Source organism: Phaethon aethereus (genome assembly GCF_964289735.1).
Source record: "Phaethon aethereus genome assembly, chromosome: 6".
NCBI classification, from domain to species: domain Eukaryota; kingdom Metazoa; phylum Chordata; class Aves; order Phaethontiformes; family Phaethontidae; genus Phaethon; species Phaethon aethereus.
Genome location: NC_138580.1, coordinates 22,264,908 through 22,287,611, shown reverse-complemented (window position 1 = coordinate 22,287,611; position 22,704 = coordinate 22,264,908). Strand labels below are relative to the sequence as shown.

At 41.4% G+C, this 22,704-nt stretch overlaps 1 protein-coding gene across 1 annotated transcript; it reads right to left on the bottom strand.

The window, feature by feature from the left end:
• Positions 1 to 404: 404 nt before the first annotated feature.
• Positions 405 to 19,481, bottom strand: DHRS9 (dehydrogenase/reductase 9). The gene is made up of 9 exons (XM_082001190.1): positions 18,823 to 19,481; positions 16,925 to 17,183; positions 15,765 to 15,928; positions 14,667 to 14,889; positions 10,365 to 10,392; positions 5,455 to 5,785; positions 3,521 to 3,779; positions 2,083 to 2,246; positions 405 to 1,237 (listed from the first exon to the last, which is right to left on the bottom strand). The coding sequence occupies exons 1-9, from the start codon at positions 19,139 to 19,141 to the stop codon at positions 987 to 989; spliced, it is 1,998 nt and encodes a 665-aa protein (XP_081857316.1). The 5' UTR covers positions 19,142 to 19,481; the 3' UTR covers positions 405 to 986.
• Between the last annotated feature and the right edge of the window lie 3,223 nt (positions 19,482 to 22,704).

Below are 22,704 nucleotides of genomic sequence, written 5' to 3'. Positions count from 1 at the left end.
GTTTGTGAGCCTCTGGCCAGCAGCTTAACAGATAGAAATAGTGTATAAGAAGCACAGTAACCTCAGCTAACATTTTGCTATTCCGAATTCACTCTTTGTACAGTTGAAATAATTTGCCATAGCATATGCTAATGACCTGTTTTATCTATGAGTGAAATAATCATCCCTGTAACTTGCAAAGCACACTGAGGACAAAGGAAATGTGAATGCATAATGTTTTTAATATTTTCCCCATAAACTATACTAATATTAGGAAGAAAGTTAAAATATTAAGTTTGGATACTCTGTTTGCATAGTAACAGAGTACAATGTAGTTTTGATTTTTCCTGTAATTGCATATCTGTAAAATAGCTTGTGTTTTATCTCTACACAGCAGAATAGTCAGGTGATTAGATGTGGTCAAATACTGCAATTGTAATTTTTGGAGTATGTTGCAATCGCTGGGCTTTGGTGTTATTTGATTTCATATCTTGTGTTCATAAACTTGTGAAGTTTAGCAACTCCTGAATATGACCATGAGCAAACCCCCCATGAAATAGATGATTAAATCTGACTAAATACATTCTGTAAGGTACATGTATAAGATATATGTTCTGAAAGGCCACTGTTTTTGTTCAAGTCCACTAGCAGCCTATGTGTTGATGAAGTCTACTTGAAAAACTGATTCTTTTAGTGATTTTATTTTTCTTATTTAATTTTTTTTTTATTGGGTAAATAGTATTAACCAGCTTTGTAGCTGAATATTTTATGAATGCAGATCCTATAGAGGTATCATTTCTGAGCATAAAAAATGACCTTCAAAAACATGCTGGATTTACAAGCTTATCTGCAATCTCATAAATTCCAGGTAAGGAGAGGTGAAGGGTGGGGGGTGGAGAAAGTGTATTCTGAAAGGAATTTAAGCAGTCTAGCAACTGGTAAGGAAGCAGACGTCTGGTTTTGATAGGATTAATATTTATTTCTGCAGAGCCTATACTGTTTTAATACTAAATGTTAATTAGAACTCCAGGAACTGATCTCCCACTAGCTGCTGGAGCTGGAAACATCATATACAGCAGCATGTCAGATAAACAGCTTGGGGCATAGGAGAGAAACAGCCAAAAGAACTTTGCATCCCATCCAGCTCCGTATCGTGTCCTGGGGTACTTTGCTATCAGGGCATGTTCCATGCATTTTATGACCTTGGATATATCAGAGTCACACAGTCTTTTCACTGATGATCTTTGAGCCTTTAGATCTGCAAAGAAGAAAATAAACCTGAAAGCGTTTATATGCAACATTCTCTGCAAGAGGATTCTTTATATTCAGAGGTTTGTCTAGGGCTTCAGGCTTATTTTAAACTACTGGCTCAAGTACTGACAGCAGTATAGCTACAGCAGAGCAGAGACCAGAAAGGCTGCAGGACACCCAAGAGATGGTGAAGAGAAACCTCCCTGGCCCATGTTGTGAGCCAGGTGTTCCCTACAGTAGTGCAGTGTGACACAGCACAAATTTTCAGCTATTAGTAAGCCATAAATTTAGCATATGGTCATAGCAATTCATTTGCCCTGGGCATTCTACCTCTAAGTATGGAGGGACTAAGGACGGTAGCATGACATCATATGTCGCCAACCTCATATGGGAACTAATAGCACAGGCCTCAGCTAATGTACATCTAGTCCAGAACAATCAGCAATGGGTTCTTAATGAATGTTAACAAAGTCCTGCAAACATTCACAGAATCACAGATCAGTTGAGGTTGGAAGGGACTTCTGGTCCAACTCCTGCTGCTTAAGCTGGATCACCTAGACCAGGTTGCCCAGGACCATGTCCAGACAGCTTTTGAATATCTCCAAGGATGGCAACTCCACAACCTCCCTAGGCAACCTGTGCCAGTGCTCGGTCATCCTCAAGGTGAAAATGTGTTTCCTGATGTTCAGCAGAAACATCCTGTGTTTCAGTGTGTGCCCATTGCCTCTCTTCCCGCCCCTGGGGGCCACTGAAAAGAGCCTGGCTCTGTTGTCTTCACAGCCTTGCTTCAGATATTTATATATGTTGATAATATCCCCCCCTGAGCTTTCATACAGTCCTTTTTCTACTTACATTCAACAAAGTATTTTTCTCCATAGGAGTCCCTGATCTCAGGAGTCAGTCTGTTCCAAAGTCTTAAGCGGTATTTCTCAATGACATCTGAATTAACTACTCCCGTTGTAAAGAAACCATGCTCAACAATGCTTACTTTCACTCCAAAATGCTGCATCTCTATCCTAGAAGATAAAAACAGCAATAAACATCCCTGACCACCCAATAATGATATAACCATTAAACACCAGTAAGTTGAAAGTCTGTCATATAAGTGAATATTTGAGACTTTGATTCTTATGGTCAAATGTCAAAATAATTTTTAGATGTTCGAATTAGCCTCGTAGCAGTGTACCTGTCCTGTAAAAGCACAGCAGACAACTAACTCGAGGGGGGTGGAGGGGATCCAAAAAACCAAAAAAACCAGTATTAGGTAGATTCACAGCTTTTTGTGTGGTTTATGTTGGACCGATGCAACAAAGCAGCAGGCAGCTGCATCTTAGCCGTGTATTATCAAACTAAAACTTTTGACTATTTCAAATACTGTTTCATCGTTTCAGCTTCCAGCAGGAACAGATTATTAAAGTGCCTGGGAAAAAGTAAAAGTGAGCAAAAATTTTCAATTGAATTAGAACTTTATTCTCATTCGTATGGTCAAGTGATTAAATGTTAGTGCAATAAAGGTTATTTTCTGGTAGTGTGGTTCCCTCTATGTAATTTTGAGTTGCAGTGCAATTCCTTTGGGATGCAAATGGCCTCTTTGTCTTGCTGGGCAGCTCAAGAGACCTGGGCAGTTAGTTACATTCCAAAGCGTGCAAAGGAAGGGATGAAGGGACCACTTGTACATTAGCCTCTGGTTTATAGTGTATTTCCTTGGGGCATATACTTTCTTTATATAAGCATTCATAATGGTTTGCAACAAACTTTCCTAGTCTTTGTGAAGACTTGACTCGCTGGACTAGGCCCTAGCCTTCTCAAGGCAGTACAACACAACTGGCTTCAGTGAAGGGTGCTAAGCTTAATTTTCCAAAGTTATGCGTACCTTTGGTAACATGGTTGCTGCCTGGAATTACCCAGCTTGGATTGTCGTGGAGCATTAGAGCAAAATCAAGTGGGTTGTAAATGGGCAAGTACAACGAGGTACAACTTGCCCAGGAAACTCTGGGTGTCTGACTACACTGTTGATTTATTTTCATGTATGCAGTGGATTCACATGCTCAAAAGCTGCATGCTAACTATTTGTCCAGGATATGAAAATTTTTCCCAGTGCAGTTTTCTGGTGGGTCTGTTCATAGTACTGGAGATTGAAGTCCCAGTCAAGTGACCAACATCTTATTTTCCTTTCTGCCTTTTAGGCAAGATGTCCAGAGAGAAAACGAGAGAGGCAGCCATACAGTCACCTTCCTCAGGATATCTGGAATCTGTTCTTGGATTCATGCCTGAATTTCTAGCTACTCACCGTAAGGTGTCAGAGAAAGCTTCCATGCCCCATTTGGACAGGCTGTAGCCACCCCCTACAAAAGTCATGAGGCCTTTGGCATTAATTAGATTGACTACTCTTCCCTCAGCTTTTTTCAGGAGTGGCAGAAGCTTGAGCGTGATTTCAATCAATCCCAGAAGACTAACATCCAGCACTGAGTGGAAGTCTTCAATCCTCAGCCAGTCAGTGGGTGCTACAGGTGCTGTTCCTTCAGCATTGGTCACCAAGCCAAAAAGCCCTAAGAAGATTACAAAACCATTTATTTCTGTATGTGGCAATATTTTACCCTAGAGTTTCCTATATCATTGGGAACCAAGCACACAGTCTGCAAAAACTTCAGTGAGATGAATACAATTGTCTGGGGTTTGCTTGTAAGTTCTACTCCATACCTCCAGCAAAATTTGCTGAAGGCCTTAGGCCATGACTCTAGAAGAGCATGGGTAAAGTATTAAAGGAAAACTATTTTTGTTGGAGATATAGGCCACCATACTGGGCTTTATTATACATATCTGCTCAATTATGTGAATGTTTGATATGTCAAGTATGCGTATGCTCAAGTGCTCCTAATGTGCACTTGCATTCTTGTGAAAATCAAATAGTCTACATAAAAGTGGAGAGACTGATATTTTTGGGTTGAGGTCTAAAGGTCTGAACTAGACGTGTGGCATTAGTCAATGCTTCTAAAAATATTAGCTTAACCCTGTGTATTGATAATACTGCTTTACTACCTTATAAGTTACTTGAGGAATTTAGATAAATAGTGACGCTTCCAAGAGTTTGCTGAGGACAGCCTGTGCCTGAAGGGAGAGGCTGAAAGTCCAGCACTCAGCCTCCATAAAGAGTTTCTCAGACTGAGGTGACAGCGTTAGCAGTGGCTACCCCGACCAAGAACGTGCGGCTTTCCACAAGCTGGAAGCAGGGTCCTGCTGGAGGAGGTGAGTGCTAATATTTATGTTGTCTTTGCCCTCAATCACTACATTCTAGAATGGTCTGGAACTGTCATCATGAGGCCAACAGTGTTTTACAAGCTTTGAGGAGAAAGTCCTACTGGTGGAAGATATGTGTTTTAGCTAGTTAATTAATTAACAAGCCTATTGAATACTTGGTATAACTGTGTGTTACAGCTGGTAGTTGCAGTGCTGTGATCCCTTTTGGCAGCCCTTAACAAGATCTAGTCTGAGCTATTGGTGCTGAAAAAACCCATGTATTGTTGAATATATTTACTACGCAGATCACCCTTTGCCAAAACCAACACTTAAATCTTGTTTTTTAACTCACTCATTGATATCCAAGGACAAACTCTTACTCTATTCAGACAAGTGCTTAGAGGTAGCAGTAGTGATAACTTTAGTGAGAGCTACCTATGTAACAACTCTAAGAAAACTGGCTGAAAGGGCAAATGTTTAACTGTTACAGTCAGTGCAATTGTTGTGTGCATTGCAAAAGCTGGACTTAGCCATGAAAAAACACTCTTCTCCTTACTAGATGACGGCTGAAGTAGCCTTGCACCAGAACTTCTTTCTTCACACATCCACCATTCTTCACATATTAAATTAGGTGGGCTGGTTTTATTGTCAGGAAAGTTATTTCTGGTACCAGTTAGCACCTTTCCCCCACTGAGATTCTTCAACTGCACCAAAGAGAGTCTGGAAAATGTACCTGGGAATTATCTGGTTTTAACAGACTGAGGAACTAGATTTTTAGGTACCCTGTTGGTGAAAGCAAGGGGAAGCCCAAAAGTATTGCTGGAGAGAATCTCTCTGAACTGAGAAATGAGAGAACTGAAGAGTCAATGCGTTTCATCAGTAAGATGAAAAATGCTTCTGTGGAGAGTGGAGAGGCACCAGAACTTTTAGCTAGACCAGATTTGGTTATATTGAATAATTTTTCTGGGAAATTACCTTGCCACTTACCCTTGCCAGCTGTCTCTTTGGTCACAAACACCACAGCCCTGGAAATGCTGTTGGAGTCAGCTAAGTTCAGGGTCACTGTCTTCAGTGAGAGTGAGGAGCAGGACTGTAGCTCTTGGCCTCCTTTTTCTGTGGCACATGCAGCAATGACACAAAACCCCCTTTTGTCAAGCCATTTAGCCAGTGAGTTTCCAAGTTCAGTGTCACAGCCTGTTACGAAGACATGCTTTCCACTCAGGTTTCTCACTCTGTGACTGTCTCTGATGAGCCAGTAAATGATAAGAGAAAGTATGGAAGCCAAAATTGCTATGTGCATTGAGTCTGAAAGTGAGAGCTACAAGCAAATAAGTTAATGATCTAGAAATACAATGAAGCAAGTATGATCAGCCAACCTCCCCAGCTTCCTCAGACACAATTCTTGTAAGGGGCTTTGTTTCTGGTTGCAGCCCTTCCAGCTCACTGTAAGTTAGAGGAGAAGCTTTGGAGTGGAAGCTTTGTCACAGTGTGGTCAGGATCTATGAATAATACGTGCCTTGGCAAAACCTTCCCTATTCTCTTTTTCAATAGATTTCCACTGTTTTCAAGCTTTGCTGACCAATCTTTCTAATCAGCCCTGTCCTTTTAGGATGTTTCAGACTGAAAGGAATGACTGGGTCAGTTCTCACAATAGTGTCTGTGGTTTTTTGTGGACAGTGGTGATTATTTGTGCTAATACTGAGGAGAGGAATTCCTCTGGGAAGAAGGACGATTCTCTTTGCCTGTATGATGCCACCCAGGCTGCTCTTCGAATCTGTAGCACAGAAGAGTGACCCCAAGAACAACCAGGAAAGCTTAAGCTGTAGTGGTGGGTCTGATGATTAATTTGTTGTGTGGCTCGTGTTGTGTGATGGTCAGTGATTGTCTCTCTGCCCCTTAGACAAGGCAGACTTTGGGGCAGTGCCTGATTCTTCTGTCTCCTTCCTCATTGCCTGTTTATCACTGATACACAGCACAGTAGAATGTATTATATAGGAAGCGTGTTTATATGAAGAAATGGGGAAATGCATGGAGATGTTGCCCTTAAAAAAAAAAAAAAAAAAAAAAGGCACTGAAAACACAACGTTTCTTAACTCTGGTGGGGAGGATGTTGCTTGCTTATTACAAAAATTTTTGATAAATATAAAATGCAATTCTTGCCATCCAAAATCTTAATGATTTTTTTACTGGTTTTCTATTTGTATTTTTGGTTTGTGCAAGAATTAAACCAAAATAATTCATTAAACCCAATATTTATGGAAAGGCTGATAAGCATTTTCTAGACATCCTGTTAAAGAGAAACTTTTTTACAGATGCTAAGCAGTCACCTAGGGTCTAGTTACCTACATATGTATAGAGTGCAAACATCTGTCCTTTAAAATGTGATTGTATTCAAAGAATGAAGTGATACTTTAAAAAAAAAAAAGGGAGTTTGTGATTATTTTTAGATCCCAAAAGTACTCAAAAAGGAAGGGGTCTTTCTTCTCTAACTCATAGCTGTCTGAAGTTAAGCATTCATTTGGCTGATTTTTGTGTAACATCCTTGCTTCCTTAAGATGTGAGTATTAAAGGAAGCCCAATGTATTAGGCCTGGTTACTAGACCCCTTCTGGTGTTCTTGTTCCTACTGAGTTCATGGGGTGATTTGGATTTATTTATAAGATTGCCCCTTCAAGACAACCCCTCTGACCCAGAGGCATTTGATAGGTCTTCCACAATCACCGTAGTTGACTTCTATACATTCAAGGTTCTCCTTAACATAGAGCGCAACTCCTCCTCCTCTTCTTCCCTGCCTGTCTTTATGAAACAGCCTGTAGCCATCCGTTACGATCCTCTAGTCATGTGAGTTGTCTCACCATGTTTCAGTTATGATATGTGATATCATAACTTTCTGACTGGGCACGGAGCTCCAGTTCTTCATGTTTGTTCTCCAGGCTCCATGCATTGGTACACATACACCTGAGGTGGTTGGTTTTCTGGTTCTTATCTTGGGCGGCAGCCAAGGAACACTTGTTGCTGCTCTGGTTGGCCTGGTCTCTCTTTAAATTATTAAATCAGTCACATAGCTAAGTGATAACAAGTGATAACATTCCTTGCCACTTAATGATCTTATTTTACATAGCTGGGTGCCTCAGTAGGCATCATTATGGACTTCTGACCTACTGGTTAATGCTTCCTGGTTTTAAAACACTAAGCAAATACATACAGATAATAGTTTGCTTCTCCTTCCACTGCAATCTACAGGGAGGATCGCACTGAATTTTTGGGCTGTTAGATTGGTCCCTGGGCTACACTGGTTATTTTAGCAACCCATCTCACTGCTGTTTTGAGGCTTATGTAATTGGCCCGCTAGTTCAGGTACTTCACTTAGATACTTGGCTTTTTTTGCTGTGAATGTCCCTGTTAAGTCTGACAAGGATTGCAGTGTTCCTGAATGTGTGCACTTTGGAATCATCTTTGTAATGTTTCACTGAGCTGGTGACATTTGTTTTCTGAGAGGACTTAGAGAGTGTGCTCTGACAAAGTGCCATTAAAACTGTGTGAAAGAGCTCAGGCTAATTCAAGCTTCTGTGCTGTAAAATAAAGTCTGAAAACAGGATGATGCAGCAGCTGATCATAGATACCCCCAGTCCATTTGCAATGACATGCCAGGCAAGGACATTTCCTTTGACTGCTGATTTAGAATTTGGAGCTGAGCTAGACACAGAGAGAGAGGAGTTGCTAACACCAGGCTCTTGTAACCCCAAGCCGATAAATGTCAGCAAGCAAGTGCTGTGGTATATCGTTTTAGGACTCAATTCACCTTTTTCCCAATACGACATTAAATGAAATAATTAGAGATTTGGGGAAAAGATTAACCTAATTGGAAACAGGAGCTGTAAATCTTACCTTCTTTCCCTGGCTGTGCTGTAGGGAGGAAGCAGTGGGCAGTGAGCTTGCACTACTGGAAAGTAGGTTAAATTTGAAACTAGGCTCTGTGGGCAAGTCCTGGAGTGTCTGGCCAGGATGCCTACTTGGCTCCTGTAAGAGAAGCACCTGGCACTGCTCTGGTTAGTGTTAGTCCCTGTGTTTAGGTAGCAATAATTGGCACAGAAGAGCTATAAGACAAGGGACTGTAGGGGTGACAGCTGAAAGGGCAGTGCTGCGTGGAGCCTCCACTGTTCCTCTCTCCCCTATAGGCCCTGGGCCAGTGATTCTAAACCTGTAATCCCTAACTGCCTGGTTCTCCCTGAGTAACAGTGTTCCTTCTCCGGTAACACATGGTCATTTGGTGCTGAGCACCATGGTGGGTTTTGCTCTGCTGGAGCCTTCTGCCAGTATTTATTCTACTAGATGATGTCATTGCTGCTGGAAGGAGTCTGGGGTCAGAATCAAAGGAAATAGTCTCAGTTAAAGTTTTCTGCCAAGAAAATTGTCTAGTTCTGTGAATGTACGATGTTATGCAAAATATTTCTTGTTTGATAATTGTGGAGAACTAAAAAAGCCACTTGTCTTCCAAGGTTGTATTGATTTTGAAATAGCTGCCTGGAGTGGCAAAGAGTGTGTTTCCAGAGAAAATGTCAGCATGATATTTCAAGAGTATCAATATATCTTCATAAATATTGAATTCTGATCTAATGTAGCCAGTAAATAGCTAAAGGCAAATTCTATTTTCCATTAAAACTTTAATATTTGCCTGGCAAATTGAGAACTCCTGGGTTAGAGCTTGGCTTCTTATGCCTAGACAAGTGCCATTATAAAAACAATTGATTTTAGAGAAAAGCAGCATGACTACACCAAGAGCCCTTTTAAGATCCTTGGATGACTGCAAAACACAGCATCCCTCTGCTTCTTTGCACTAAAAACTGAAGCACATAGACCATGTTGAAGGGGGGTGTTACTGTTTTACTCCCACAGCAAGTTTGCTCTGTTAGTCGTGTGAAAGAACCTCAGGTTGGGGTGAGTTTTGGGGTTGGGGTGAGTTTTGGTGTCCGTGTGTGCTTTGGATTCCGTCATCTGCCACTGTGCTGGCAGCGCAAACCTCCAGAAGTCAGTGCTCTGCAAAGGGTTAGAGTGACCTGCCAGGCATGCTGAGGAAGAGCTGCCAAGGGGGAATTTAGGGACCGGGCTGCTTCAGAAACAGCACTTATGTGGAAGGTTTAGATGTATCGGACAACACTCTGACAGATCACCCAACAGCTCTCCAGGGTCTAGGAAGTACAAACTTTAATAATCAGTCATCCTGCCAGAGCTACAAAACCCCTGGCCTTCAGTTAACAAATGGAGCAAATAATGCTGGCACAAACACATCACATCTCCCACTCTTATGTGAGCTATTCCTGCACATGCAGGTCTTTGCACTTTTGTTTCATGGAAAAGGAGTGCTTTTTCATATGCTGTGTAAAAGTGTCAGTGTGATAATTCAGGTTATTTGGGGGTCAACAGATAACTTAAGATCTTCATTGATACATCACCTTAAAAGAAATGCATCTCCAAACTTTCTTACTCAGCATCTTGCAGGGAGACAAATATAGTCTGGTACAATGGAGGCTGATTTCTCGGCATGATTATATCTTTCCTTGTATGGTGTGCACTTCGGATTTTTACCACAGCATCAGCAAAAGACCCAGTTAAATATAACCATGTAAACTCTTAGGCAACTGACCCAGTAATTCAAAATAAAGGAGTAGAGAAAGATTCCAGAAATTGGGAAGAACATTTCTGAGTTAGCATTTTATTCAGACCCTGTAGGTGCTTAGATAAGCAACAGTTGTTAAAATCACTCTAGAAAGGAAGGGACTGCATGTTCTCTTGTCTGTGCACTCAAAAACAAGAGCTTAATCTGTTCTCTTAGCTATTCTGCAAATACATGTAATCTATAACAATAGACACGAGTTCTGGTTTTGTGCCAGTACTTACATTCTGGGGAGACATCTGCAAGCTCAGTCTATACCTCCAGGTGCTCACGAGTTGCCGTCACCAGTTATTTCCAGTGTCAGAACATAGAAACTGCCCAAGTCAAACTCATAAGCTTGTACACCAAGACCCGCATGGTGATAATTTCCAGAAAATTCTCACTGTAAATTCCATGTCTGGTGGTCCTTTCTGATTGCTGTACACTGGCTGACAAGCACAGCCCCTCTCCCTGCTGTTGATAATGACTTGTCCTGTGATGCTTCTACCTTAGGGACTTAGTTGGTATTATTCTTCTGCATATGCTCCATGCCTGCCTATCCTATATTGTATAAGCATTGCTGCCTATATATAGTAATCTACAGAGCCTTGGGGACTGTCAAGACTCATTAGGGAGATCTAATCTACTCAGCTCAGAAGGACTGATCTGTGTTTCTTCTTGAAACCAGTAGGAGTCTTTCCATTGATCTACCAGGTCTTGGTTCAAGTCTCCCCCTTTTCTTCTGCGTGTGAGCGAGTTGTTATTGACATGATGTAATCTTTTAAAGAAACATCCTTCTGTGTGAAAACTTTCAGGGATTATTTTTTCTAGTTTAGGGGCAGCTTTTTGGTACTAGAAACAAATCAATTGCCTGAGTAACTAAGCAATGTTTTTCAAATACAACTCAAATTCTACAAACTGTGCAAACAGAAGCTCTACAGTATGCATGGGAAAAGACTCTTAACATATGACTGCTAGGCTGCTTGTTTGCTACTTGGCCCAGAGTCTGCTGGGTGCTTCTGATTCAGCTCTAAGTGCTATTGCGTAAACATGTAAGCAGAACTCCCTTTCCCCACTCTTCACGCCTCCCCATTCACAGCGCCATGCAGTACAGGATGCTGCAGGAAGTGAGGAGACTTGGGCAAAGACCTTTCTCAACACCAGAATGAATGAATAAGCTTTTTATGAAAATTGATTTGAAAATAACTGAATGGGAAGGAAATTAAAACTGGGGAAATCAAACAGCGTGGTAGGATGGAGCTGGAAGTGATCTGTCCCCATTCAGTTGAGTGGACCATGGCAATGGCAGCCTGTCCCAGGCTGGCTGGTGACCCCTCCAGGCTGCTCCCTGCCAGGAGCTGCAGAGTTGTTAGTTCATCCTCTGCTTGGTGGGCAGCTGTTCCCCCTCCAGTTTCTATCCCTGCTCATTTTGGCTCAGGCTGGGAAATTCTTGCTGCTTTTGTCACTGCCACACCAGCCTGAGCTGCGGTGTTGGTTGTTAGTGCGCTTTCGGCACTCTCGGCAGTCAGGGGATGTGTGCAGCTTGCTGGAGACTTGGGAATCAACAGGTGGCTGGCAGAGATTTCCTCTCCAGCACAAGCCTGGCAGATGTGCCTGCTGGGTCTGCCTAGTCCTGTCTGGCCTGATTCCAATGACAGGCTTTACAGCATGGTTGAAATGACCACAAAACAGTACTCCACCAGCAGGCAAAGCCTATTGCAGGGGAATATTTCTCCAGCAGTGTCAGGTCAGCAAGCTATTGTAGGTAGCAATCCTTTGCCACACAAAGGTAGGAGAGAAAAACATAAAGGGAGTTTCTCTACTGATGATTTTTTTTTTTCCACTTGAGCCGTAGAAAATAATTTCAGAAAGCTGAATAGATCCTGCTTAGCACCTCGGGAAGCATCAAAATGAGGAATTTTTCCATTAAGTTCCCTTTCTCACAGAGGATCCCCCGACGTGCTCAGAGCACAGCATGTGAGGGAGCTTAACAGAAGAGAAACCACATAAGCAAAATGTGAGCTCCATATGTAGCTTTCCATTAGAGAGCTTGGCATGAGACAGTGTTTCCTCTGCAGAACACAGCACTTGACTCTGATTTCCCATTGACTCCTGAGGTGTATTTCATAATGAAATCCCAGACTCCTAGAAAGGATGTGGAAAAATAACCTTTCTTGAAGCATAACCTTGGAGAAGGAAATTTGGTTCTTAAGTGAAAGGCAAGAAGCTAACATTATTCCTGCTGGATAAGTGAAAGTTTTGAAGTGCACCTTTGTGTGCTGGCTCTAACAAGCTAACCAAAGCCAGCTGCCGTCCCCCAGGATGTGCTGACCTTGTGGGAGTCATGGGTCTTCTCCTGAACAAGTCCCTTCTTGAATATTTAGACATACATCTCTAAAAATATATGTCTAAATATTCACCTGCCCCATACAGCCTTGTGAGGAGGACAGGTTTTGATAGCCATAGCAGAGCACACTTTGATTTGCTCATTTCCAGAAGTCACTGGCTTTTGTTGCTGGCATTTGAATATGTGAGGCATCTGGTTCCAGGAGAGAAAATACCAGCAGAATTGGGCCTTCCATACAGTGAGAAATAATACTTTGAGCAGCTGATATTTTTCCTGCATTTCTAATTTAAATATTTACAGCTAGAGTGCCCTGTCCCAGATTCTGTTTGTATTTTCTTTGAAATGTTAACCTTTGCAGTGCTAGGGTCTCGCAGTAGCTGACAGTATACTTGTGGTCTGACAGGGACTGAATTAAACCAGCCAAGGTGTAATTTCTAAAGATACAGATCAGAGTAGGAGGTGTCATTTCATACTATCTTTGTTTCCCTAATCACTTTTGGTGAAGTAATCTTGGTGGGGAAAAAACCCCTCAAGCTTTAGCTTCTAGAAGGGCTCTGTGTGAAATCACACTAGGGCTGTCTGCTAAGTTCAGAGGACAAGATTCACATCCCTACAGCCCAATGCTGCCTGCTCTGCAGGAGCCAAGAATTTCACTGACTGAGATGGACCGATTTCGTGCCTGGAAAGCTAACAGCTCATGCAGATTGGGACAGGGAAGCTACTAGCTCACCAGACAGCCTCACAGCATCCTTTGGATTAAATGTTAAATAAAGAAAACTTTGGTTTCTGTCACTTGTATTGGCAGAAGCTTGGTTTTAAAATAAAATAAGGCCATCAATAAGAATAGCCAGTTGAGAGGTATTCACTCAAACCTGCTCCGGAAGGAATAACTTTTTCAGGTAACTGAGATATAAATCAAATGACCCCACTAAAGCCTAACCATAAGCTGTACTTAGAAAAGTAGAATTGATGTTTTGCAAGCGCCGTAGAAACCAAATTGAAAACCAGCAGTATTTGGACTGCTAACTTGCTCTTTAGCCCGATTATGTCACAGCAAATTCACCAGCATGAGGAAAGCATTTGTTTCATCGCTGAGTAGTTTCCATGGCAGTGGGAAATGGCTTCCTGAGCAATGTGCAGTTACAGACTCGACATGGGGTTACTGCAGTTCTCAAGCACTTTGCCATGATTAATTCCAGTGGAGCTGGGTCTTAACAGGCACTTGTGTCAGGAATTGAACAAGGGCAGCACCTCTCCACAGGGATTACTCAGCATTTCACAAAACACAGGACTGTTATTTTTATGCCAAGAAATAGCTCCTAGACTTGAAGTCTTGCAACCCCAGAATTTTATTTTTTTTCATTTAAAAAACCCACAACTTAGCTCTTCACTACCTCAATTGCAGGTATTGGACCCCTGTAATTGGATCCACAGTGTATGTTTGTAGCTATGGATCCTTTACAACAGAGGGTTAGAGCTGGAGTTTGGACATCCTCAAGATTTAGCATGCTGACCAGGAAAATGCTTCACCTAAGCCTTGCAAAGTCCTGTGGGTAGGAAGGGGTGTGGATCCCAACCAGCTCAATGACCTGTGTACTTTATTTTGTACCAATTAAGACTGTACCAAGGAAAGGCAACCACAGTTTCCTTGGCCTCAAAACTGAATAGGGTTGACTGCTAAAGAAAGCAGTATCAGGAAGAGGATTTTCTGCCCGCCTTCCTAGTTTATATTGCAAGAGTTCACTTCTCCCAGAGGAAGGCCCTGTTTCCATTCCCTCCTCTGCCCAAGATGACCAAACTCTTCCTGCTGTAGGGACTTTAAGTCCTTTAGGACTTTTTTAGTCCTTTAAGGCTTTAAGCCACATTCCCTATTTTCCTGGGATATTTTCATCTTATGGATCTTTGTGAAAACTGGAGCCTTGAAGGGTTCTCAAACTGAGCACCTTAAAGGTGAAGGACGTGAAAATCACATTCAATTCTGAAAGTTTAATAGTTCCTTTGTTCTTTATGGTTTATATGTTAAAAATTAAGTAATGTAATTTTTTTTAATAGTAGCAGAAATTGGAGAAATAGATATATTTCTTATATTTATAGGGAACGCGTGTGTATTTAATCTATAGTTTGTATTATGCCGATATAAAGGACAGATCTTATAGAATCAGCCTTGTCGATGATGGGGGATATATTGGCAAATAGTTACTTTGCATGGGAAACTGCAAGCTCTACTCTGTTCCACAGCAGTAGGAAGTCTTGTATAACTGCTGGCATTTTTGAGAGGGGACTCCAGAACAACTTAGCATCCTGCCCAACAACATAATGGGCATGTGGATGGAGGCTTGTTAGGGCATGCTCCATGCACTGAACAACTGGTGAAATGTCCTTGTTAAGACAGATCTTGGACAGCTTTTGTTTCTTTGCTGCATCTGTAAAGCTCAAGAAAAGAAGAGCATTTAGTGACAGCCAGACAAGGTGACTTTTAACTCTTCCCCCCACACTCATCTGTGCAATTTCATTAAGGTATTGGTATTTCTTGTTTCTCATACAAAAGAATTTCTAGCAGTTTCTGAGGACCGAGTCCCCATCCATAATAACCTTATGATATACTTGGCCCCAAGAACAGTCTAATTACCCTTAATTGTGGAACAGTTATGGCAAAACCAGGCCTGTATGGTTTGAGGACAGGCAATCAGCATTGGCAGTAGCTCAGAATAAGCATATCTATATAAGAGGCACAGGGAAACAGAAATGCTGGAGTTGTAAATGAGTCTTTTGCAATAAGGAAATTGCTTTGTGGGACGTTGTGAAACACAATTGTAAAGAAGAAATTTGAGGGACAAGAAAGTCCAAGGATCAAAAGACAAGCAGCCCCTGTTCAAGCAGGCTTAGCAAGTGTCTGTCAGACAGGTCCCGAATGGCTTTATCACCACTGGGGCTAGCAGAAGCAATGGGAATTGATCCCCATTTGATTACTAAATAAATAAATAATAATGACAGAACAACACATTGAGCACATTGATTACATCATCAGATAAAAGTTTTTCTGTTTGGGAGTTTACTCAAAAGCTTCTTGGCAACATGAATAATTAATCTTTAACTGAGCTCTGTATAAAACTTCCCAGAACAAGTCTTTTGTGCAGATAGTCATATTGTGATGCAGATACATTTGAAGAGTAACTTTTCACATCACAGTCTTTCCAGAAAGTCAGAATGATTAGAAGATATAATGCTACTTTTGCAAGGCTTTCTCAGTAGGAAATGCATTGCTTCTTTTGACACAAATGTCTGGAAATTGTCTCACCTTTCTGAAAATACTCCTCTCCATATTGCTTTTTAATATCGGGGGGAAGCTTATTCCAAATAATCTCCTTCTCTTTCATAATCCTTGCTGGATTGGATAATGCCGTTTTGAACAGTCCAGGTTGAATGCAACAAACCTTTACTCCAAAAGCTTTCATGTCTCTCCTGCAAAAACAGCCCAGTCATTTAATCACATAAGACATTATTATTAATACTGTAGGGTTTTTTTCTGCACTATTACTTTTATTTCTGTCTTTACATAGCACACCAGCACACAAATACTGTGAGGTTTGTTCATGGTTGTGAACTTCCAGCTTGTTATCCCTGAATGAAATAGAGATGAGCTATCTCTACCTGCTTCACAGAGTAAGAACATGCATGGGCAGTGACTGTGTAGTATCTGGCTTAGTGAGCTACTGCAAGGTGAACTAGGATGTGAAACTCAATAATTACCTGAATCGTCTGTAAGACTGGCTGGCTGCCTAAATGAAAGAATGTAGAGCCATTTTACATGTCTTAGGGAATCCCTCTCGACCTCTGGCTGATACTCCAGACTGGTACAGTTCCTTCTGGCCCTGTCTCATATCTGGGAGTCCTGTGTGAGTGTCCCAGTATCTGAAACGGCACTCCCTGTCTTATTGCAAGAAGAAGCCATGGTGGTTCCCAAGATTAGTTTGCTATGTTCTCTAGAGCTCTCTGTTGATTGACATAATTAAGAGAAGACACTTTGGAGAACAAAGTTTCGATAAAAGTTACTATCATGCAATAATGCACAGTATGTATTTTTTCTGGATGGATAGAAATTAGGAGAATTAGGTTCATATTGCGAAGACATCTCAGTTCCCTGAGTGGAGCTTCCTCTGCAATAAGGTCTCTGTGCACACTAAGATAGTTGTGAATCTATAGGAGTACCAACTACGCTGCAATAATACCTGAGGACAGCTTGTGTGCCCAACAGGCTTTCTACCATTTCAAAAGTGGCATAATCTGTGTTGAGCAAAAGATCTTTTAAGAAGAATTAGTCCACAGGGTCTGATGTTTTTCAATTTTATACCAAGTGCCAGGATTGTAAATCAGCTCCTATTCTGCATGTGCCATTTTTTAGTTGGTATATGAGCCTTAGAAAAAAAAACCAGTCTTTTCTCATAGCGAGTATTATACCTTAAGCTGTCATTAAAGCCTTCTACCCCAAACTTTGAAGGAAAATAGCCTCCACCACTGAATGCTAGGCGACCTCCAACACTGGATACATTTACTATCCTTCCCTTTGCCCTTTTAATCAAGGGAAGCATATTTATTGTGACATTTATGAGTCCGATTAAATTAACTTCAATTGGTTCTCTGAAGTGCTCGATATCCAACCAGTCTGTAGGAGTTGATGGCCCCATAATCCCAGCATTATTGACAAGTCCCCAGAGACCTGTAGGGAAAAAAAGAAGAAAGTCAGGATGCAAATTTTCACCTAATGTGTCAGATTAATTGAACTGAGTGAGACTTCACAGAAAATCAGTGAGGAACCAAGGCGGCAGTGAAGATTTGGAGGAGTTGCTTGAGAATGTCCTGCAATATTCAGCTTTATTCTTAGTGTCCAGATTTTATCACCATGCTTGCCATCACCCTTTGCATAGTCTTCCCTCTGCCACAGCATTTTGGGCAGGGGGAGTGTTGGCTTTTTGTGGGAGAAAGGGCAGTAGAGGAAGGCCAGGTATGGCAAAGAGCAACTATATTGGGTGACAGGAATAGACCTGGTCCTTGGTACAGGTATAGTGTCCTGAGACACAGGTAAGTGTGCCTTGGTTCTGAACTGCATGAGGTGCCAGGACAATAAAGAACAACTCTTGATAAGAAAAAAATTGAAAAAATCTTTCTCAAAGGTTTGAAAACAAGATGGGAACTGTGTGACGGAGAAGGCTTCTGCTGTTCTTTTTCCTGCACTAACATTTTTGTTGTAGCAGAGAACTTACGCCTCACATTGACTGACATGCCCCAACTGGAAATGGGAAGGCTTTTTTTTTTAAATGAACAGCCAGCTCCAAAAAATGAGGTGGAAGCAGGGAAAAACCCCTAGAATTATTTGAAAAACATTTCTGAGCCCTCAGAAGTGGGAGGGGAAAATACAAAAATGTAAAACCAGTTCTTCTCTTGTATCAGCTGTTAGAGTGGTGTGAATGAATACTTTTGCTGGTCTGACTTTACTCACAGTTTTTCTTGGGGGGGGGGGGCGGGAATCACTTTTGGCCTGAAACCAAGCACAGTTTCAAGTAAAAGCAATTTGGCAAGTTATAAGCAGTTTTATAAAAAGATGAAAGGTCAAATGAACATTGGAATTTAGTATTAAGTATAACTGGTACTATGGTACATCATAATAGACTGTATTTAAGACTCAAAGTTAGGAGAATCTAGCCCATAGGATCTTGGGCCTTTGTAAACTCTACTGCAATACCATCCTACTGAAATCAGTTAGCATCAGTAACGGCAGCAGCATTTTGTCTTGTTGGGTCACGGATATGGGATTTTTTGTATTTTTCAGATGGTCTGCAAGCAATATTCCAAAATAGTTACAGTCAGATTTATTCAATAGTGTTAATATGTAATTTTTGCTTTTGATAGAATGAGTGATTACTTACAAGTCATTTATTACATGTATTCAATTTTTAAAGGGAAAACTCTTTAAGCTTGTTAAGTGGAATTTATTTCATTTGTTCTCTAGCCGGGTAGGACAGCATGGGAGGTGCTGAGCACTCATGCCATAACCTAGATATGCATGTGAGTGCAAACAGTCCTAATGAAGGTTCCAGGAACTGGATTCCCATTCTGACAATGATGTATTGATAAGCCTGACTTTTTGAGCACATTCCCAAATATTTATCTACCACTTACTAGATGTATAAAACAACCCTCTAGTGAGATCTTCTTCCATGTTTCTGGAAGATGACAAGGCATCCACACACACTTGTCAAATGTCAGTTAAAGCAAGCTGTGAGTACGGGATGGTATTTTCAGGAAAACTCTATTGCTGCCTTTTTTTTTTTTTTAAAGACAGATATCCTGGCACTCACCTTCTGACTGAACTTCAGCTTTGACCCATGAAGCCACTTTCTTAACACTGTCTGAATCTCTTACATCTAGCAGCACTGTCTGAAGGTGCTTCGAGGTCACAGCTTTTAGCTCTTTGGCTCCTGTTTCAGTCAAACAGCTGGCAAAAACTCGAAATCCCTTCTCGTCAAAGATCTTTGCTGCCATATTTCCAAATCCTGTGTCACATCCAGTGATGAATATATATTTTCCGGTGAGATTTGTAACCTTCATCCTGTCTCTTGCCCTCCAGTGCCACCACAGAGAGACGATGCCAAAAAAGAGTAATACGTAGAAAAGCATTTTTACTGAAGTCTTACGGACACATTCTCCTAAAAAGAAAAAAAAGAAAAATCTGCTAGTTTTTAAGGTATTGTCAGTTGGTTGGGGTTTTTCTTTCTTTTTGTCTTGAGTTGGCAAACAGCAACTATTCAGGCACAATTCAGAGCCGTGGCCTCCTTATCCTAAAACAAACAAACAAAAATCCTTCCTTGAGAAAAAATGAGGATTGGAGATATATTGTAATAAGGTTACAAAGAATAATGCGTATTAGGTTACTGCTGCCAGGTCAGTAACCTCCCATTGAACATATCTGGGAGAAACACCGACTAGAAAAGAGCAGCAAAAATTAAATATTTGCATGGAAACCAACAGTAATGTCTGAACTTAGTGCCAGTTCATAGAAAATTTAAAGAGTAAGACTGGGGCCAGCTGGCAACAAAAGGTCATGCATGTGGTCCCTGAGCACAGGAAGGCGGGCGCAGGTTGGAGCACTTCACCTGCCAGAGTGAAGCTCAGGCAGTGTGACAACATCAATACTGCAAAATATGTTTGGGAAGAGCCTGCGTATCTGGGATTATACCCCAATTGACTTAACAGTGAACTTATAAGTAACTATTGATGATGGATGAAATTCCCCTTAGAGAAAAGAATTCAGTTATACTTCATGAATCCTCATGGCCAGGAAAACAGGAGATGCCTAATGCAATCAACTAAAAAAAAAATCTACATAGACGTAAAGGAGAACAGATCTTTTTAGAGATTGCTTACAGACAATCCATCTCTGCAGGGCAAGATGCAATGAAGTTGCATTTACTACAGCCAAATTCTCCTCTGGCAAAACTTAATTTAAAAGGAATTGCAAACACCTGACATGTTTTTAAGCATCATAATAGGAACAGGAACTTTGCTTTTATTTTCTGCATGGAGAACTGCTTTCTGCTCTGACACAGACGAAACATTTTTATTGCAATGGCTGCTTATGGTGCTTGTTTACATGAATATGTATGCTGGTGAAATGCAGCTTCTTGTGCTGGCTGGAAGTTACCCAGGGTGTTGCTAAAATTGCAATGTAGGGATGCTAGTTTTTGTTGCATAACTTCCTCTGCAGCATCAGTAGTGAAGAAAGTATGAAGAAGCGATTAAGTAACTGCCCTCCCTGTATAGTATTTCACGGTTCCTTTGTTTAGACAAGGAAAATTTTCTCTTGGCATATGTACGTATGCATAGCAGACTCAGCGCAGCAGCTGGCTTTCCTTCTGCTGCAACTGTTGTTAAAATTCCTATTCTCTTTATAATATCCCTTGCTCTGCTTAGAGTTGCCATATTCCTTTACAGCCTTCCTTCACCTGCAGCTGAATAACAGTCCCTAGCTGTTACACATCAGAGCCAAGGCCAGGCTGGCTGCTGGAGGCTGCATGGTAGGCCTGCCCTCCTTGGCACGGAGGCAGGGTTCCCTAGCCGCTCCTGCCCTCTCGCACCTACCTGCCCCCGGACCTCCGCCACGCCGGGCAGCTGCACCTCGTGTGTGCTAAAGCCTGTACAGGGCCCGGCCACGGCAGCAAGCCGGGGGCCCAGGGATGGAGAAGGTTTGTGAAGAGCCCCTCTAGAGAAGGAGGAGATGGAACTGTGTTTCATCATGCCCTACTTCAACTAGAGAGTAGATATAAAGTATAACTAGTAAATTAACATAAATAAAATAGAATTTTGGCCTGATCTGTAATCTGGTGAATAAATGAAAATAAGCCAATTTAGCTAGACTGAGGGAAGAGTCTCGCCTAGGCCTGTTTTTGCCATGGCAACAGGCACATCTACAAACACAGGATTTGGACCATCAAGGTTAACTTCTGGTCCCTGTGATCTTTAATCAGTGGGTCAGTGGGACTTCATATCAAATTAATAAAGTGATGAAGTTACAAGGTTTTCAGTTAGAGTGCTTTGTATAGGCTGTGTTTCCAACTCCAGCCTGCCAGAGAGACTGACAGGTCCAGTGCCTGCCCACAGTGGCCTGGCTTGGCAGTGTAAAGGCCTACCTCCAATTTTTTACACGAGCCACAAACCAAAAAAGAAAAAAACCCAAAGGGTTCATTAAGAAAAAAATGTATTGTCCTCTAGTTTCCAGGAGAGAGAGTGATAAGAGGTGCTCAGGCAGAAGCCCCAAAGGCGTTTGAGTGGCGGCATTCAAGAGTGTTTGGGAAAGCAGAGGTGCAGGGGACAGGCAGGCTCGTGTGGACATGCCACCTTCTGACAGGAACAGGTGAGGTGACTGAGGGGCCAGTTGCCCAGAGGGTGGGGAAGGCACTCTCAGAGATGTCTTTTTGAAAGGATTTTTTTGATACGTTGAGTCACTTAATTTTGATATAAGAGTTATATTTTACTTTTAAAATTTACAGGGGTTTTTTGGTTTTGTTTTGGTTTTTTTTTTTAGAAGTGCTGTTGCTATCTCTGCTATTTTTATTTGCACGAGCATTTAGAATGGAGAAAAAATCCAGCTGTCAGACTTGTGTAGGATCAACAGGATAAGTGGGTGCATGTCCTGCTTCTGGTACTTTCCAAGAACAGATGGTGAAAGGCTAACTATAGAAACAAGGCGAGTAACTAGAGGTAAGTCCCTTGCTGGACCCACTCCAGATGGTATTTTGCAGGTTCAGTATAGCAAATTCAGACCATGGGAGAAGAAATAAGTTTGTTTCTTTGTGCTGGCCTCCCACCTGGAGGTATCTGCTCTCAACAATCACGAACTTGGACTTTTTACTTTCCATAACAAAAGAAAGTCATGTTTACAGAAATGTCTCCATTGTGCCCAGAGGTACTTTCCTTATTTCACTCTAAGAAAAGTATCTGCTATTCCCCATTTCAGTCTGAAGAAATGTAGTTTGGGGGGGAAAAAAAAAAAAGGAAATGGACTTCTTACCAAAGAACAGCTTTTTGCTTGCAGCAAAAATGATAAAACCCAGCCATCAAAAGAGAAAGTCTTGCTCTTAGGTGCAAAAAGGAGGTTTCCGCGTAGAACATTTGTTAAAGATCTTTGGAAAGGACAGAAACTTTTTCAAAAGTTATGCGGCGTTGAAGGAAATAATGTACATATGCACCTCATAGGATTGACATAATTCCATTTTTAATAGCATAAATCATGAATCAGTAATCTCAGTGTAAAGTTCACTTTGCATTGTACAAAATTAATACTAAGTCATGTTTGTATAACTGCTGTGGTGCCAAGAAAAGAATGAAGACACAGCATGTGGGTACTTGCCAACTTGACCAGTTGTGTGTGCGCACTTACCTTTCCTGCAGCTTCTCACTCCTCCAGTCTCTGCCCTGATCAGTGTCCTGCAGAGGAGCTTGTCCTCTTCCATCCCTATTTTGTTTGTTTTGTCCTCTAGATACCTTTATAACTGTGATTTTTTTTGTAGATGAATTTCATAAACAGTATTTAACAAGTGACACTCCAAGAACAGATGTGGAAATCATCTGCCTAATACTTCAAGCTGCAGACTATCTACTTTATTTCAAATATCCCTTACTTTAAATCAGGGTACCAAAAGAGAGCTGTAAATTGTTTTTATTTAGAGTTCACTCTTCCTTGA

Excerpts from the sequence above, each read along its gene's own strand:
- DHRS9 (XM_082001190.1), bottom strand. The coding sequence starts at position 19,141 with ATGCTTTTCTACGTATTACTCTTTTTTGGCATCGTCTCTCTGTGGTGG. Across the intron at positions 10,393-14,666 it reads CTTGCAGTTTCCCATGCAAA|ACTGAGCTTGCAGATGTCTC; the intron begins GTAACTATTTGC and ends CTGGAGGTATAG. Across the intron at positions 2,247-3,520 it reads GCTTTCTCTGACACCTTACG|GATAGAGATGCAGCATTTTG; the intron begins GTGAGTAGCTAG and ends TTTATCTTCTAG.